The 18333-nt window shown below is 34.6% G+C and overlaps 2 protein-coding genes across 3 annotated transcripts in view; one reads left to right on the top strand and one right to left on the bottom strand.

Annotated features, from left to right (window-relative positions):
- The window catches only part of LOC125670539 (tripartite motif-containing protein 3-like), a 2248-nt gene extending 1896 nt beyond the window's left edge, over window positions 1-352 (top strand). The window contains exon 1 of the mRNA XM_048905749.2: window positions 1-352. This exon is cut by the window's left edge and continues 1896 nt beyond it. The gene's annotated coding sequence lies outside the window, so the exon portion shown is untranslated.
- Window positions 353-668: 316 nt separating this feature from the next.
- Window positions 669-18241, bottom strand: LOC125670538 (DNA-directed RNA polymerase III subunit RPC5-like). Of its 2 annotated transcripts, XM_056163153.1 has the most exons (19): window positions 18193-18209; window positions 16832-16882; window positions 15823-15919; window positions 15295-15372; window positions 15093-15211; window positions 13572-13654; window positions 12579-12692; window positions 12207-12370; window positions 10877-11001; window positions 9450-9541; window positions 8689-8809; window positions 6836-6917; window positions 6671-6730; window positions 6444-6547; window positions 6098-6207; window positions 5010-5500; window positions 4261-4326; window positions 1830-1955; window positions 669-807 (listed from the first exon to the last, which is right to left on the bottom strand). In XM_056163153.1, exons 4-19 carry the CDS (start codon window positions 15349-15351, stop codon window positions 748-750), a joined length of 1974 nt encoding a protein of 657 aa, XP_056019128.1. In that variant the 5' UTR covers window positions 15352-15372; window positions 15823-15919; window positions 16832-16882; window positions 18193-18209; the 3' UTR covers window positions 669-747. The 2 variants fall into 2 exon arrangements, with proteins under 2 accessions (XP_056019128.1, XP_056019127.1); XM_056163152.1 differs by lacking the exon at window positions 15823-15919 and having other exon boundaries at window positions 18193-18241.
- Window positions 18242-18333: the final 92 nt, after the last annotated feature.

Here is an 18333-nt window from a genome sequence, read left to right as displayed (position 1 = left end):
GCAATTTTTTTAAGCCCATTACGTTACATCTACTATATAATCACGGTGATGTTTATGCTTATCAAATAAGATCCTATCAACATATAGATATCTTTATTGAGCAATTTGGGTAAAACAAGTATAAACTGATATTGTATAGTAGAATATTTGTAAAAAATTATATTCAAGAAAAAAGTATTTATGTAGGCGAAATTGCGTACCAAGTGCGCTATACTTCTTTATTACACCGTATCTGTATGTTGAATTCTATCGGTACTTATAATTAAACATTGAGTGTGAATGAAACTGTTACATAAACTACCAGTAATTATGTACATGTAAATGACAGGATATTAAACAAATTGTTTCAGTATACGTTCGTTTGGAAACATTTTGTACATATTGATTTCATGATAATTTTGTGGCATTACTTAGCGCACAAATGTAATAACTCATTTCCCACCCATAAACATGGTGGCATATATACTTTGCATATTCCAGGGGGAAACCCCCTCCTACTCCATCTTCCTCTAGATCAGCACATGATTTGTTTATCATGTTTCAAGTTGGCTCAATAGTTTTGGAGAAGAAGTTGAAATGTGAAAAGTTTAGAACAGCAACGACTAAAGGAACAAAAGCCATCATCTGGAAAGTGAGCTCAGATAAGCTAAAAATGAAAATGAGTAAGATGAGTCTATCCACATAATTTATTAAAATCAACAGTGTAACAAAAGCAGAAAAAATTTACAACTATAAAACGGGCCAGGGTCAAGTAGCAGGAATTGTTCCTTTCAGCATCCAGCTGTTCCCCTTTTGAGCACAATAGTCCTGTGAAATAAACAAGTTTAAAATTACATGTATATTGTTCTACATGGAACTTGAGATTAACACTTCTAGACCTAATGAATGTAAATAAAAACCAAGAAGTGCAGTACATCTGTATCATTTGTTCTTTCTGCCTCATAACATTGTAGTGCATTTTAAAGTGAAAAGCCAATTTGGTTGAGAGTATTTACTGTACTATCAAAGAATTGTCTTTGTTTATAACACGAACTCCAACCAACAGAAATCATGCTTCAAAGCAATATGAGCTGCATAATTGACTTCCAAAAACAAAAATATCAGTAAAACTGATGGGTGCTCCCCGATATTCTTCTAACCAATGATCTGCTTCATATAAGGAATGACTCGCACAAAGATCAATAACTGTTAAAATACTATAGTATTGTTGAAATGAAGGTTTCTTTTTCATATACAAGGTATATGTTGAGTGACATTGATCTTTACATAATGACCTTGAGTGACCTTTGTCTGAAAGCCATTTGCCTATTACCTTTTGGTGTGATATATGATCTGTTCAAAAACTGTTGGAATTAAAGAACTTTTTACTTATAATATATAATGTATATGTTTCGAGTAACCTTTCTAAATGACCTTGGTCCAAATCCCTGTTTCAAGGAATATTTGTGATAAATTCTGAACATTTTTTTTATGAAAGGTTTAGGAGATGGGAACTTTAATATCAAAAACAGTTGAAATAAGGAACTTGTACATATGTTGAGTAACCTTGGCCTTTTAAAAATGATCTTGAAAGACCTTGGTCCAAAAGTGTCTCAAGGAACATGTGTGATCAATCATATAAATTTCTGATGAAAAGTTTAGGAGATATGAGCTTGGACAAATGGGACGGCGACTATATGCTCCCCCAAAATTTCCCCCAGAGCATAAAAATATCATGTACCTGTGATTAAAGTTTAAAATAAGACCTCTAGAATTTTGAAGTTAAATCTTGAACTAAATTAGGACTTTAATTGAAACTTGGCAACTGTTGTTTTGATTTTTCCTCTCACCTTGAGTAATAACTTGGTGTCTTGGTCAGACAGAACTATACCACACTCCTCTTCTACAGACTTTATAAACTGTTTCCTGTTGATGCGGTGACTAGAGGTGAAGGCATTCAACAACACAGCACGGGCCTGTCCAAAATATCACAAAATACAAATTTATCAACACAGCATGGGCCTGTCCAAAATGTCACAAAGTCCAAATTTATCAACACAGCACGGGCTAGCTGTTGTTGTTTTTTTGGGAGAAGCCTCTCCCAAAAACTTCAGAATGAAAAAAAAAATCGGAGAGGGATACATTATTGAAGTTAAGCACGGGCCTGTCCAAAATGTCACAATATACAAATTCACCAATGTCCAGACAAAATCAAACAAGCTTCACTCCTTTCAATAAAGTCAGTATTCAAATATTCAGTGTATGTACATGTACTTTCAATTGACAAATACTGTTAAAAAAAACACCTCAATATGAAAAGCAATTTTGAAATTTTTAGAATTCATATAATTTTTAGTGATAACAATGGTATGAGCATTAGGAAAGGAATCATGTGCCTGTTATGTAGCCATAACTTCCCTTCCTCACATTACTTGAAAGGGGATCAACTATGACAAATCACATTAATTTGAGACAATGGACCGGATTTACATTTTTCTGTGCATGTACCCCCCCCCCCCCCCCTGGTTATTTTGTAATTGATACCCAATACTTTATATCTTGCAACTGATTCTCATGCGACTCTTTATATGTTACAGTAGGAGTTACCTTAATTTATGCTTCAGGAATAAATGTCCACTTTGTTATATTGACGAGAATGTAAAAACAATTGAAGCACAAAACAATTTTTACATAATTACTCCTTGCTCCAATCATTTTCAGATCCATTGAAGAAAAGAATTCAGGTTCAACATCTTTAATTATAAATGTACAAAATTTTAGACTATGAAAATACATGTATTTCTTAAATTGAGAGATATCCTAGCATATGGGATTGATATCAATGTAACATGTGCTTGCAACTAATTTTCTATAATTAGACAATGACCTTGATTGAGAATTATGAAACATTCTTTTGTTGAAATTAAAATCTTAGCTATTAAAAGTATACTGCCAACTGTATTACAAAGCGATATGTAGCGACTGTCAATCCCTTTGATAAGTGGTGTTCCAATCATTGATTACAATCGAATATTAGTCGTTTGTTGACATATTTCAAGTGCTCGATTATGAAAATTTTATTCCAACTAACTGGATATTAGATTTTTTCTTAACGACTTTAGTTTTTGAAGAATATTACAACCGCGACCTATCTATTAATTTAAAAAGGCTTGCAAGTTTGTTCATTGTTATGGCGGTGCACATGGAAGTGTATGACACAGCGTTAAGTCTATAATCACATTCAGGGAATAAAATATGTTTTCTTGAATAGGTGAACTTTGAATTCAGAAATATAAATGAAGGATCATCGATCAAAGAGAAACTTGATTTGAGCAAAGACGTGTGTGAATTATGAAAAATATAATGCCGTCAAAGCCCGGTCAAGTGTACTGTTACTCTGCATGTGTACATCGTTCGTATACAACAGTTTTGTTCTTTAAATGGGATAAAATTTGATTTTAAAAAATATTTTATTTTTCTTTGTTGAATTTTAATTGTGTCTGATCATAAACAGCATCCGTTTTTGGCGCATAGACCTTTCTAAAAGTTCGTTTGGGGGGTATAACAACAAATATAAACGTAGAAAATATTTCTTCACACTTTTTTTAGCAGTTAATTAATTTTATTACAGAATTTCTACATGTTCAATTATAATCAATAATAGTTAGGCCAATTCAACTTAATTGATAGATTATCATCCCCGCCCGCCCCTAATTTTTTTATTTTGAAAAACTTGCGATTTCCGGAATATTTTCATGTCCAACTCCGGTATTTACACTTCTTGTTTACATTTCCGGTATAGCAACGTGAAAAGCCACGTGAAGAAAATAGATCTATATGGTTTTCTTAATTTCTCGCGGTCTTACAGGCGTAAATCTTGAAGAAGTTAGGTATATTTCTGTTTGAAATTAAAGCTTAACCTGGAATTTGTCTGTGAAAATAGCATAGATTGATATCCACCTGGCATTAAACGATGCACATTTGTTGAAAAAAAAAATCATTAGTCTTTAATATTTTTCTCAAAAAATAAAAATTAAAAAATAAAATCCTCCCACCCACCCCATACTTTTTGCTGACCCTGGATATTAATCTACTAATTAAGTTGAATTGGCCTTAGTTACAGTGAGCCAATCATCCATTATGAAATTCTCTCTGATTCCCATCTCTACTTTTGATATTGACCCCCTTTTTTAGACTGACAGACAAACTGACGTGGGTGATTACTACATACCCCTAAGATATAAATGTTATAGAGGTTACTAAATAATCCAAAACACCTACAGCATCTAGTCTATCTCCAATTTTGGGTAAGGCATAAATGGGTTCTTGTTGCGTATTTGGTGGCCACTGCAAAGACAGAAAGAATAATCAATAATTATCATTGGATAAAACAGATGTGCTCAAGAAAAATATGCCACAGTAACAAATGTAAATGTTATATTTTATAGTTTATACACAATATACAAATACTTCAGAAAACTAGAAATATCTTGAGTAAAATGATACAAAATGTGCATGCTCTTCAACAAAATAAACTTTCCTTAAATCAATTGAAAAATGAAAATAGGATGCTAAACTTTACAATCAAACATAATGCTTGTAAAGGTTATTTTTGTCTTATAAATAGAAATCACTTTTCCTTAACTCTTCTCATCTTCTAAATCATTAATCTGTAACATATATTACAATCTGTACCCATCCTTTCATTCAAAGCACTTGTAAATGCTCCTCCATCACAAAAGAGCTGATATCTCAGAAATTGTGTGTTCAGCCTGATTGGTAGGAGTTATGCCCCTTATCAATAGTAAATGATATTCCCCCTCATTCACTTTCAACAATCTTTCTACCATATACACTATGTGCATCCCTACACCCTCTTGATACTGTTACAAGTACATGTAGTTAGAGGTAAAATTATACAAAGACAGAACCATCCTACACATGTACGTGCTAATGAAATATACATTAACAGTCCTTCGCAATATATAACTTCCATCTGAATACTGACATCTTCTGAACACGACACTTACCTGATTTTCCAATTGCACTCCACCAACCTTTAATACAGACTCCTCCAAGAGTTTATCAGACACACCAGTTGCTAATATATGACCTGGAGGACACTGAGCAAGATGCATCTGAAATAGTCTACGCAGTTCACTTGCACTAACCACAAATCTTGTGCACAGTTTGTCCCTCACAAAATTAACGACCTCAAGCTTAAAATCTGAGGATTCGGTAACATTTTCTTCCTTGTTTGTATCACAGTCAGTATTGGGGGTAACCTCTACAGTACCATTCATGTTTTGAGATCTAGCAGATGACACTTCCATGGGCTCTTCCGTCCTGGAGAGAAGGTCATCATGGTTTTCGAGATCCTGTTTTAAAATATCCGTTTCTGCATCACTGTAATCGGATAAGGATCGACCACTCAGTGTACGCTTCCTGCGTGTTCCAGTGGATGACCTTGAGGAATTTCTGCGACGCCTCATTGGCTTTTCTCCAGGAGGAAGGGGTGGATCTATAAGTATAACATACTATATTTATGTTAAGTGCTATTAACTTTATACTGTTGATCAGGAGATATGTGAGATGAAATTTTTGGGAGTGACTGATAATATACTAATATACATTGCAAATTGCAGGTAATTTTCCTAAGATTGCTGTTTTGTAAAGTTACGAAAATATCACAAATAAAACCCGATTGATAGTCTGTAATTAAAAATCTGTAAAATATGCCTGTGGCATGCACAGTGAAAATTAACAAGATATATGAAAGGTGAAAGCAAATGATCAGTAGATAAAAGTTTCAGTGGATAAATGGAAGATTACAGTGATTTCATCAGCCATCTTCCCATACATTGTACAAGAATACTCTACGTGGTACTTATTTTAGCCGGATTTATACTTTAGCAACATTTGTGGTGAAATAAAAGCACTAATTTATGGTTACTTTGAGATAAGAAATTTTTATCTATTATCAAACACAGAACAAATGCTATAAAATCATGATTACAACAAATACTGATTCAGCATCAATATTGTACCAAATTTTCAATATGCTACAAAAGCATACATATAGTATGTAATTACAGATTTTATAAACTTTTAAAAGTACCTTTATCTTTGAACTTCTTCTCATGTTCCTTGGGGATTTTCAGTTGTTTGGCCAGACTTTGATATTTAGCTTCCCATAACATCTTCTGTCTCTGGACAATATCTGAATACCTGTTTATACAAGCAAGGAAGTGAATAGTGATGCTTCTCTAGATATAGATATATTTAAAATACATGTACCATTATGTTCAAAAGATGAAATGTGCATGCACATGGACTTAATGGAAACTTAACCCAAAACTTTAAGTTGGAAGAATACATGTCTCTCCCGAATCATATTCTATTGATATGTAGAGGTTGTTCTTCATGCTCTTGACTAATGAATGAGGTTAATAGATTCACATTACCTACTGGTAAACTCTGAGTCATATGTAAACATGAATTCCCAACCACAGTTAACACGAATATGAGAGATTTGTTCTAGGATTTCTTTCACATCCTCAGCAGGCAGCTAAAATTTCAAACAAAATGTTTCACAAATAAACGTTTTGAAAGAATTTGTATGCTTAAATACAGATACGTAAACAATCAATGGTTAAAATAACAAATTTTAAATCCAAATATTGCATATTACCTTAACAATGGACGCAATGTCCTTCCTTGTTACATGCCTAGACTGAGTGAATCTCCACATCTTAAATATTCAGAGATATAAACATGTACAATAGATCTGTAAAACTGACATATGAAATGAACTCTGACTGATGATAATAAACTTTGTACACTAATGACATCTTACCACATAGTCTCTTCCTCTGCACAGGTGATCAGCAGAAACACCACTGTGAGGACTGGTGGCCTCTTTAGGGTACAAAATCTCACTGCAACAATGAAAACAAGTCAAGTTTCTTCAGTTTCGGAGGAGGGATCCCAATGTTTATAAGATTTAGTAACCAACATACACTCTGTAAGTATTTCATGTTGGGTAGGCACTTTTGGAAATTCTTTCTACAGTTGTCGTGTCAAGAAAATTAAAGGGGTGGGGGACCCTCATATCCACCTCATAATTTGTAGTTAAATGCCTTACTTCAAAATAAATGCACAATTTACAAATTACTTTTCACTGTATAAAAATAGGAGTTATCCCCCTTAAATGCTGGTAATAATTACAAACTGCTGTGGTAAAGCTTTGTTTTTGCTTACACTTCAGTTACTAAGAATAAGATAACAGAATACAAAACTTTGATATATATTACAATCATATCATCCTTGCATTCAAAAGATCAGAAGTAAAGACACTGAGGTGTGATATTGCCTCCTATGAACACCGAACAGCTTGAAAGGATTCTACACATTACTTTTGAAAAACCTAAAAATCAGGGAAGTGAATTTTATTCTAGGGTTAATTTTACTATTAGTAAATCCTACAGTCAGAGACTAGATTTCATGTCCTCCCTACTATCAACAGGTTAGAGTTCGAATGCAAGTGGCTTAACAATCCTGATTAAAATTTATCAGAATAACCTCGATTTTAAATACGATCATAGATATACTACAATTTCTGGAATAAACCTCCAGTGATCATCAAAACTAGAACTGTCCTATCATTCCCCATGGAACTCATCAATATTGAAGACCCACAAAGACATAATTTTCAACATTATTCATGTTTCACCTAAATACAAATTACAGGATACTGTAAATTCTTTTGACCTCATTATCATCAATTATCATGGTGTTAAAAGAGTGTACAATTTTCAGGGAAATCCATGCACTAGTCTTTCAGAAAATGTCTGGACAAAATCATATTCACAGACAAACGGGTAGATACACAGACAAATAGACACAATGACTCCATTATACACTCTCCTAAACTAATAGTCTCTGTCAGAGAATATGTCATCACAAAATGTAAAGTCCATAAAGTTGAAGAAAAAAAAAATCAGTAAAATGAAGAATAATTTCCAATCAAGATGAAAATAACTAAATGCACATCGTTATAAAGTACACAAAGAGTGTACAAATTTTCAGAAAAATCCATTTTCTAGTCACTCAGAACATACGTGAACAAAATCATGTCTACAGACAGACGGACGGACAAATGAACACGATACCCTCTCCTACACTTAAGCAGTAGTCTCTGAGAGAAAATGTCATTACATAATCTAAAACAAAATGACCAAGTCCACAAGTTGAAAACACATCAGTAATACAAAGAATAATTATCCAAACATGATGAAAATACAAAGTGCAGATCTTCACATGGTAAATAAAGAGTGTACAACTTTTCAGAAAAATCCACTCTTAAGTCTCTCAGAACATGCCAAAAGTGAATAAATTGTAACGATCATTAATTGCTCACTAGAGAGCTACATTTTTACTTTTGCATTAATGTGTTAAAGTTTAACCTAAAAAGCTGCAGAAAATGAATTTATACATTATAAATTGATCTATAAAAGTTACCTGTACATCTCAAAGCGTATCAAAAAGAAATTTGGAATGAAGTGGGATAGATGAGTGGACATACAACAGATAGAGACATAACCTACATGAAAACTCTCCCACAAGCTGCACACAAATTGGGGACTAATGTCTTCATCCTACCATATAATTACCATTAAAACTCTAGAAGCATTATGCTTTTTAACAAACCTTTTGACAACCCAGCAACCTTGAACCAGTACTGCCACCTGTTGGAGGGATCTAAGAACAGCTGTAGCATCTACTCCTTGAGGAAGAAGTGCAAGCAACTGGCTAAAACGGATAACTTTGGCTGAAGAAAACAAAATAAATTTGAGTACAAATACAGATGTATAAAACCCAAGCTACAATCTCATCAAATCATACTGACAGAACATACAGTACATTTTTATTGGTATGAACATATTTGCAAACATCAGTTTTAATGAATCCAAGAGAAGATAATTATACAAATGCTATATTCATGTATAGACCTTGGAAGCATTTTAAAATTAGCATGTGGGGACCTCAAGTGTTGAAGGTAGTAAGAGGTGAGTTAACAGCTAGGAATCTGGAGATTGCATGAGCCCCTGTAAATTTCTGAGCAAAACATGCATTTTGACAATTTCCAGGCACTTAAATTGAATTCTAGCAATACAGCTTTGAAGCATATACAACACTTCAATGATTTTCTTTATATATCATGCTTCCAGTTCATTTTTCTTTGATAGGATGTGTGATTATTCTACATGAAGTCCTCCTCTTTTCCCTATCTACAGATGTGCAAATAATCAACCATACATTAGTGTGACTTACTCAGTGATTTTATTCCCATCACAAAGATCCAGGCAAACAATGGAGAGACCTATTCTTCTTATGTATATACATGTAGGCTAACAACAAAGAAATTTCTCTGTCACAAAAAAGGAGGATTTTGTGTGTAATTGACTTACCATTTGTCAGTAGTGTTCTGACTTGGTCATGAAGAGGCATGGTTCTTAACTGTGTCAAGGACAACACATTACTGGGCATTGCAGGCTTCTCTCTGTGGAATAAAAATCACATGCACATGTTACAATTTTTTCCTCTGTTAAAATCATCTGGCCTGCTATGCAAGTGCAAAGCATGAAAATTAGGGATTCATTTACTGAACTGGGTAGTCGTTAAAACATCCAATTATTGATTAACAACAAGAGTACCGCAAACAGTACATAATACACCCTTGAAATGCGTACATAGGGTGTTTTTCTTGTGCTATAATTTGTATAACTTTGCTTCAGGTAGTATCAGCCATCATGAGGCTGTGACAAACTTTCATATGAACAAGGGTCTTAGCTTAAAAATCGAGATTTCCTCAAAATGGACCAAGTTCAACAACCTGTAATTTTTTCAAAAATTGTAGAAAATCAAAATCCATCCCACATGCACATCTTCAATACCCATACAAACACTCCACAAAAGAAGGCTTTCACTTGAAAACTGTGGGAGGAGTAGGGCGGACAAATTATGTACCCTCCATATAATAATTATTTCCAAATAAAGGGGAAAACTCCTGGAAAAAAGGTCGAAATGGATAAAAATTGCAGTGTGATCTAGAGTGACCCACAAAGAAGCTACACAGCAAGTTTCAGCATGATATGTGAAAGGGAAATGAAATTATAAAGAGAAAACGTACAGACATCGCTGTACCATTATACGTCCCGTCTAAAGACGGGCGTATAAAAATTAGTACAATGTGCATGTAAAGTACTAGTCATACGAAACTTAATTGATCCTCTTAGTTGTCCAATACTTGCTAATTAAGATAAGAAATCAAAAGTTCCACCACTCGTAATAAAAATAAATAATCTAATCCTAGAAAAAATAAAAATAAAATACTATATATATGGTATCTTCCCTTAACAATTGAATTATGTCTTTATCAAACCAAAAACAAACAGTAATGATGGTTAAGATCACAATAAAACATCGTTAAAATAAGACCCAATGAAGATGCCATTCAGGCCTGAAGGTTATAAAACTTTTATCGTACTCATACTCAAACTCAGCCATTTTTGTTTTGAGAACAAATTTGAGCAAGCTTCGAAACATACTCGAAAAATCTTCAGAATGTACTCCATTTGAGTATGAGAAGGATTTTATAACAGTTTTATAACCTTCACTTTTGAGTATGAGCATGATTTAAAACATATGAAAACGTGCTCAAAAAGTTTTTTAACCCCTTGGCCTGATTTAGTACCTGCATACTCCGTCAGAAAGATTACCAAGTTACCAGTTTCTTAATTAATCATCACAATAAAAATCTCTATTGACAATGGACGTTTCCCCAAATTTTCATTAAACTTATTCATACATTCTTAACTAATGTACGAGAACTTACTCTTGTTCCTGGTCTGTCTCTGGCATCAGGGTCTGTAGATATTCCCCAGGCTGCAACTGAAACTCTGACAACTCATCACCCTTCCCAGCATACAACTGGAGCCTTTCGGATTCAGCCCTACCAGTCTGTTAAGCCAATGAAAAAAAATGTCTTCTTTAAACACAAGCCCTTAACCAAAGAACTAAGAAAATAATGAAAAGATGGAAAACCCTGCTTTAAATAATCAATAAAATCCATACGTATGGGTCTAGAAAATTTTGCAAAATTGGAAATCAAATCTCACAAAGCTTTGAAAAGAGCTAAGGTTTGTGTCCTAAGTATAATTGCACATTACATGCATCGGCTTGAAATGATACACCAGCCAGGAATGATAGAATGATAACTAGCTACCATCCTAAGCACCAGTAAAGAGCAAGGATCCCTATACTACAATCTGTAATAAATAGCCACAAAAATTGTAACAGTACACCTTCACTCAAATGCAAGGAAATTGGATAATCTACTAGTATGAGTAGTTATAACACACTGTCTTCTTACAAAGAAATAAACAAATTCACGCAATTGACCAGATCGACAGATGTGATTATTTCAGACAATTACAATGTATCATGATGAACTGTCTATATCACCATCTACATCTAAAGAAGTATTTATCATCCCTTTTTCATACAACATTGTGAGAAAATTTCTGGTCAGTGTTTCAGGTCCTGACAAATATCAAACTATTCCAAGAATTGACAAGGTATACTGATTCTAGGCCTCATAGTATCAAAGTTATCAGAAGGACAAGATTTACTATACTTGGTTGTTTCATTCTTAATTGAGGTCACTGCAGTCTAGTTTTAAGTTGTGACACTTCAACCCCTGAAGATGCATCAACTGAAAAGGTTTGCTGATTCAGGCCTCGTAGTGCCCAAGTCATGAGCAGGACAAGGTTTTACTATATTCGGTCCTATCATTTTGAAATGAGGTCAATGGAACCTAGTTTTAGATCATGGCACATCTTTCTTGTAAGATGCATCAACAGACACTGTTTGATGATTTTAAAACCTTGCTGTTCCCAAGTTATGAACTTGTAGGTTTTACTATATTAGCTCATATGAATCTTAATCAAGGTCACTGCAACCTAATTTAGATTGCAACACTTTCTTCCCAAGATGCGTAAACTGACAAGGTTTTATGGTTCTAGATCTCAAAGTGTCCAAGTTATAAAGCGGACATGGAAAAGCTGCAAACGACACCTTCCCTTTACCATCAAACAGCCCATCTATTAGGCCCATCATAGACTGGCATATATTAGAACATTAGATATGAATATAACAGTTCTTACACTAATATTGTGGTACTGTAAGGGCAACCATGCCTCTTCCTGTTGCTTTTTGTACAGGTAATCAAATGAGGCCATTCTGCGAGCCTTGGCCTCCGACGACTCCTGCTGGGCAAACTTCACAGTGACAGGTTTCACATCCTCCTCCTCATCTTGTGAAGACTCACCTACAGAATACAAAAACTTAATCAACAGTTTCACATCATGGTACTAACAGGGGAAAGGCAGAACTTAAAAAACATGGTTAAAAGCACACCAGTTAGAAGTCCTACAGGGACTGAAATACACCCATACAATCAGCATTTCATGCACATATTTCAGAAAGCAATTTTCTTCTTTCTATAAATCTTGAATAATATCTTTGAATTGACTGACCACCATCTCCAGCTGGTCCTACATCAGTCTTAATTTTCTGGTCTGCTCTGTCCATGTAAGCAAAACTGGGCCTCATCTGTATGATTGCATGAAGAGGAGTCAAATGCAGCTCTCCTATAAAAGACGAGAGAACCTGGTCTAATGAGTCCCTGATCACGCCTCCATGTTAATACATGTACAATCTACAGAGCCTCACTGTTTGTTATGACTAAGAAGTTTACTTTTAGATAGTCATCCATTTCTAGAATTTCAAATACAAGAAGTTCAAGGACCTTATCACAACTAAAGCAATTAAAAATTTTTTTGATTCACCATGCTGCCTCCATTCTTACCCCAGGGAGTGAAGACACTTGAACATACATTACATGAGGTAGTCCGAAATATCTGACGTATTCCTGACTTTTTTATGATTTTGATATTTACCGTACCAGGAAAATGTCAGAACCGGTGCCATTATGTAAACTGGAAATTTTGCCACCTCCAACTGGAGCTGATTTTAAATACTTGCAAGTCGAATTCTAAGTTAAATTCATAACTAATCAATAAAACGATGCTTCTTGTACTTACTAATATTGATTTCATGGGTTCTTTCATCACATAAACAGTCTCTTGAAAACATTTTAACAAACTGTTGAGCTTTGTTTAATCGACATTTTTACCCCAAATTTGATACTAGGGAACATCTTCGTCCCATGGGTGGTCCATATGTATAATATAGTGACTGTAGGTGGAAAGGATAACGCTTTAGAGCCTGGGAACCATATTGCTACTTCGATGTCCAGTGCACTTGACCTTTGACGTTTTGACCCCAAATTTGATAGGGATATAATTAGCTAAAATATTCTGGCACCCATTTCTCTTCCAGAAATGTTTTGTGTGGTCAGTCCTTTTTTAAGAGCAGGAGAATCAAAGTTCAAGGATGAGATAGACTTAGGAACAGAGTACTTTGTAAAAAAGAAACACAGCATCAATCCAAAACTCATGTCAACCTACCATCTTTGAAAATCCCTGCAGCATATCTCCCAGATTTGTCCCCAGTGCTAACTGAAGTTAGCACCTGTTTATCCATTTTGTCACTACAAAAAGAATAAGCTACATTTGGGATCTTCCAAAATATTAAAACAAACTTCATGATTCATCACAAAGGGAAATTGCTTATATGTAACATCCACAACCCATTTGCTTAATAAAGCATACTTTTTCTTTATGTGATGATCTAATTTACACTATTTTCACAATAATTTTCAAATCAAAAAGAAAATTTAAGGACTTTTTTATTCAATATACAGTACACCGGTACAATTATTACCTGTATAATTATTACAAAGACATCACAAGATGCCCATGGGTCACATCGCTCACCTGAGTCACCTTGGCCCATATTTAAAGATTTTCCCTATATATTCCCATGTAAAACTTTGATCCCTATTGTGGCCCCAACCTACCGCCAGAGCTATAATTTTAACAAACTTGAATCTGCACTATGTCAGAAAGTTTTCATGTAAATGTCAACTTCTTTTGCTAAATGGTTCTTGAGAAGAAGATTTTTAAAGATATTCTCAATATATTTGTATGTAAAATTTTGATCCCCTATTGTGGACCAATCCTACCCCCCAGGGGGGGGGGGGGTGTCATGATTTTAACAAACTTGAATCTACACTATGTCAAGAAGCTTTCATGCAAATTTGTACTTACCTAGCCCAGAGGTTCTTGAGAAAAAGATTTTTTAAAGATTTTTCCCTATATATTTGTAATGTAAAATTTTGATCCCTATGGTGGCCCCATCCTACCCCCCCCCCCCCCCCCCCCCCCCCCAGGGGTCATGATTTTAACAAACTTGAATCTGCACTATGTCAGGAAACTTTCATGTAAATTCAGTACTTTCCTAGCCCAGTGGTTGTTTTCATGTAAATTTGTACTTTCCTAGCCTTAAGGAGATTTTTCCTCTATATTTGTGTGTAAAACTTTGATCCCCTATTGTGGCCACATCCTACCCCCGGGGATCATGATATTAACAAACTTGAATCTACACTATGCCAGGAAACTTTCATATAAATTTCAGCTCCTCTGGCCCAGTGGTTCTTGAGAAGAAGATTTTTAAATGACCCAACCCAATTTTTGCATTTTTGTGATTATCTCCCCTTTGAAGGGGGCATGGCCCTTTATTTGAACAAATTTGAAAGCCCTTCACCCAAAGATGCTTTGTGCCAAGTTAGGTTGAAATTGGCCCAGTGGTTCTGAAGAAGTCGAAAATGTGAAAAGTTTACAGACAGACGGACAGCAGGCGATCAGAAAAGCTCACTTGAGCTTTCAGCTCAAGTGAGCTAAAAACTGGCTCTTACAAATAAAATAGAGCCAATTAATCACACGCATTATACATTTATCCACAGATTCTGCAGCTTGAGAAAAGAATTAGTTATACCAGTACTTTATTCCTCTTATCCAGAAATCCAAAATATGAAAATACTCTTTAAATTTATCAAACAACCAATTAAATGCATTTCTGTTTTTTACCTAGAATATAAAGAATCTGTTGAACTTCCATATGCACCATCCACATTTAAGGCAATCTGTTCTCCCTTACTTTTGGCATAGTGAGGACTTCTAGTGTTTATTGCACACTCAATTTCCACCTATATAACACAAATAATTTTTATAATATCTAACACATCTGCGTTCCGAATTTTATGGAATGTTTTATTGCTGCATCATTTACCTTTTTCTGAACTGGTTTTACTCTTGCAGAATGAATATCTACATCATCATATGTCATTCTCCCAGGGCGTACTGGATACTGAAAAGAAAAAAAAGTTTGTGAAATCATAATTGCTGGTCAGAATTCACAAGTAAATGCACATTTATCCAGGGCTCAACACTAACTTTAAAAAGAATTAGATCAGTAAGACCAGCAGTTTAAACTTTTTTTTACTTGACCTGACCCTAACATTACTAGAACTGAGCTCATTTACATCATTTCTCTCTCTCTTAGTAACGTAAATAACATACTCTGTTAATTATTCAAGAAGTAAATTTTGCGTTTCTGCAGATGTTGCAGAATAACCTCTGAGGTCGAAAATTGTTGTTTTGAAATAAAGCTGTGGCGTTACCTGAGGCTTTTACATTTCAAACAACATTTCGAGATCAAGGAGGTTATCATGCAACATACAGGAAAACAAGATTGTTTTTTTTTTGTATTCTACTACGACTCAGAAATATACAGCCTATCATTTTTCTATATAGTTACCAATTAGGTCACTGTGACGTCATGAAAGTTTCCAAAATGGACTAGGCCTACATGTTTTTTGCTGACAAAAATGGTAAAATGGTACAGCATACTAGATCTAATTTGAAAAATATTTCAAGTATTAAGTTTGATGTTGACAGATTATATCAACTGCTTTGTGTATTGTTTAACGCTCAATAATTTTTCACTCATATGGAGATGTCACCAATGAAGTGCTGCAAAATTTAGGCCTATGCTCGGCACTTACGGCCTTTGAACAGGGAGGGATCTTAATCGTGTCACACCTGCTGAGACATGGGGCCTTGGTTTTTGCGGTCTCATCCAAAGGACCGCCCCATTTAGTAGTCTGTTACAGCAAACAAGCAGTACTGAGGACCTATTCTAACCCTGATCCCTACGGGACTCAATTGCTTTGAATACAGTCTAAAGAAAACTACATATACGTCGAAGAGGGGCTTTGCATTGCCATGTTTGTTTACATGTGTATCGATCATGGAATCCAGACAATTTATTTATATTGAATGACAAATATTCTTCAGTCATTTAGATATTTGTTTTGCAACATATATTGATTAATTTTTATGATTATAAAATTGAATTATTAGTGATCGACTTTATTGTATTAGTGAAAGAAGTAGTGAAATGTGTATCCATTATCTCATATTAGACTTGAACTTCATGAAAATATCTCGAATTTGGCTTTGAGTTTTCATTTATTTGAGCAGTCAAATTTCTCAGTAAAATCTCAGACTTAAGTCCAAGGCTTGACTTGAGTTTATTTCGAGAAATCCAGACCATTTATCATGTATGTAGGTATATCGCAAAATAATGATTGCAGCATTCCTTTCATCTTTACAATAATCATGTAGAATATGAAACTATTGTCATCAGAATGATGAGAATGCATGTATCAATATCATATCAATTGTTACATACAATCTATTTGCATGTCACAATTCATCCTACAGTGTAAGATATGTTCCTACACCAACTTTTTTCGACAACATACCTGCAGTAGATACAGATTATCTGCTAGACTTTTGGAAATAAAAACATCAACCTGAAATGAATACATGTACAAGTATGATATAAAGTGTGTACAAAAGAGAAGAGTGTTTTTTTTTTTGTGCATGGAAAAAAGAAGATAAAATTCAAGTTTATCAAATCATATATATTAGCTGCAATAATGTAGCCCTCTCAGTTTTGGAAGGGGGGGGGAGGAGGAGGGGGGGGGGGGGGGGGGGGGGGGCTACAACTCCAGCTGGTGTCGCTGCTTTGCCTCCTTTTCACAACTTTATTTCACGGATCTATTTTCCAAGACATGAGGATTCAGTTATTGGATGATTATTCTAAAAGTTAATCATGACTATTTTGTCTCCAATTGGAATTTTGTGCATTTGTGCAAAGAAATTGAATGACGAGGTGGCGACCTAAATCAAATTGATGTTTCTGATTAACTTGAAGAATAATTATCCAATAATTGAATCCTCGCGTTTCGGAAGCTAGCTTTGCGAAATAAAGCTGTAAAAGGTAAGCAACAGGTTGGGAACACTTCCCCTATTGTGAGATCTTCTAGCTAAAACGCGATTATCCCTCTTTAGTGAGATAGTAAACATGACTATAAACAGGTGTTTTGGTGTTTCTATTGAAAATAATGGCAAATTCCATGCAATGCTGAATAAGTGCAAGACACACTCAGCATGAAGCAAATTGTCTCTATAAAATTTACAACACAGTCAAGAAATTTCATAACAACGGTGCTGCGTAAGAGGAAAGGAGTCTGAAATTCGATGCACAATGTGAGTGGGTTTTTTTAATTAATAAAATTGCGGAAGTATCGAACATTTTAGCACCTTTTCTTCTTTTCACGTAAAACACGAGATGTACTCCACAGGTGTTTTTCTCGGTTGTACGGATATTTACTATCACTAAAGATGGATAATCACGTTTTTGCAAGATTAACTCGCTATTGGGGGAGTATTCCCAACCTGAGCAAAGCAGTGACACCAGCTGGCGTCATTGAATTCCAGAATTCTGGATTGTAGGTATCCCTTTGCCTGAATGACACTGTAACTTATAAGTCTTATACGATTACATAATTGTTAACATAATGATCTCCATGCCATAATTAAACTGCCTTCACTTGTTCACAACAAGGCCAATGGTTGAATGATGACATGTGGTGCAATATTCCAAAGGCATGTTGTATTAGAATTTACACATAAATATATTAAAGGTTTTCATATCAATACTTGATACTTTTTTGTTTAAGCAACTAACAATTTTTGAAAATAAAAGCAAACTGTAGTAGGGGAAGAAAAAATGAACTAATTTCAATGAAATAATGTGAATAAAAACTTCAAAATGAACCTCATGCACAACCGGGTCTTCTTCGTCCGCCATGATGGTCGGCGTGAGTGGAATTAGATAAATCGACGTAGATTAATTCGACTCTCCTTTTTATTACCCCCCCCCCCATTTTTTGACACACTTTATCTCATTTTTATATTG

Source organism: Ostrea edulis, chromosome 4 (assembly GCF_947568905.1).
Source record: "Ostrea edulis chromosome 4, xbOstEdul1.1, whole genome shotgun sequence".
In the NCBI taxonomy this organism is placed as follows: Eukaryota; Metazoa; Mollusca; class Bivalvia; order Ostreida; family Ostreidae; genus Ostrea; species Ostrea edulis.
The sequence above is the reverse complement of the archived record's forward strand: the minus strand, read 5'-3'. Positions and strand labels throughout refer to the sequence as shown.

What these genes read in the sequence shown, in the direction of transcription:
- LOC125670538 (XM_056163152.1), bottom strand. Translation starts at nt 18,225, where the DNA reads ATGGCGGACGAAGAAGACCCGGTTGTGCATGAG. An exon ending in TAAAACCAGTTCAGAAAAAG is followed by an intron (nt 15,212 to 15,294) that starts GTAAATGATGCA and finishes TGTGTTATATAG; the next exon opens with GTGGAAATTGAGTGTGCAAT. An exon ending in ACAGATTCTTTATATTCTAG is followed by an intron (nt 13,655 to 15,092) that starts GTAAAAAACAGA and finishes TTCTTTTTGTAG; the next exon opens with TGACAAAATGGATAAACAGG.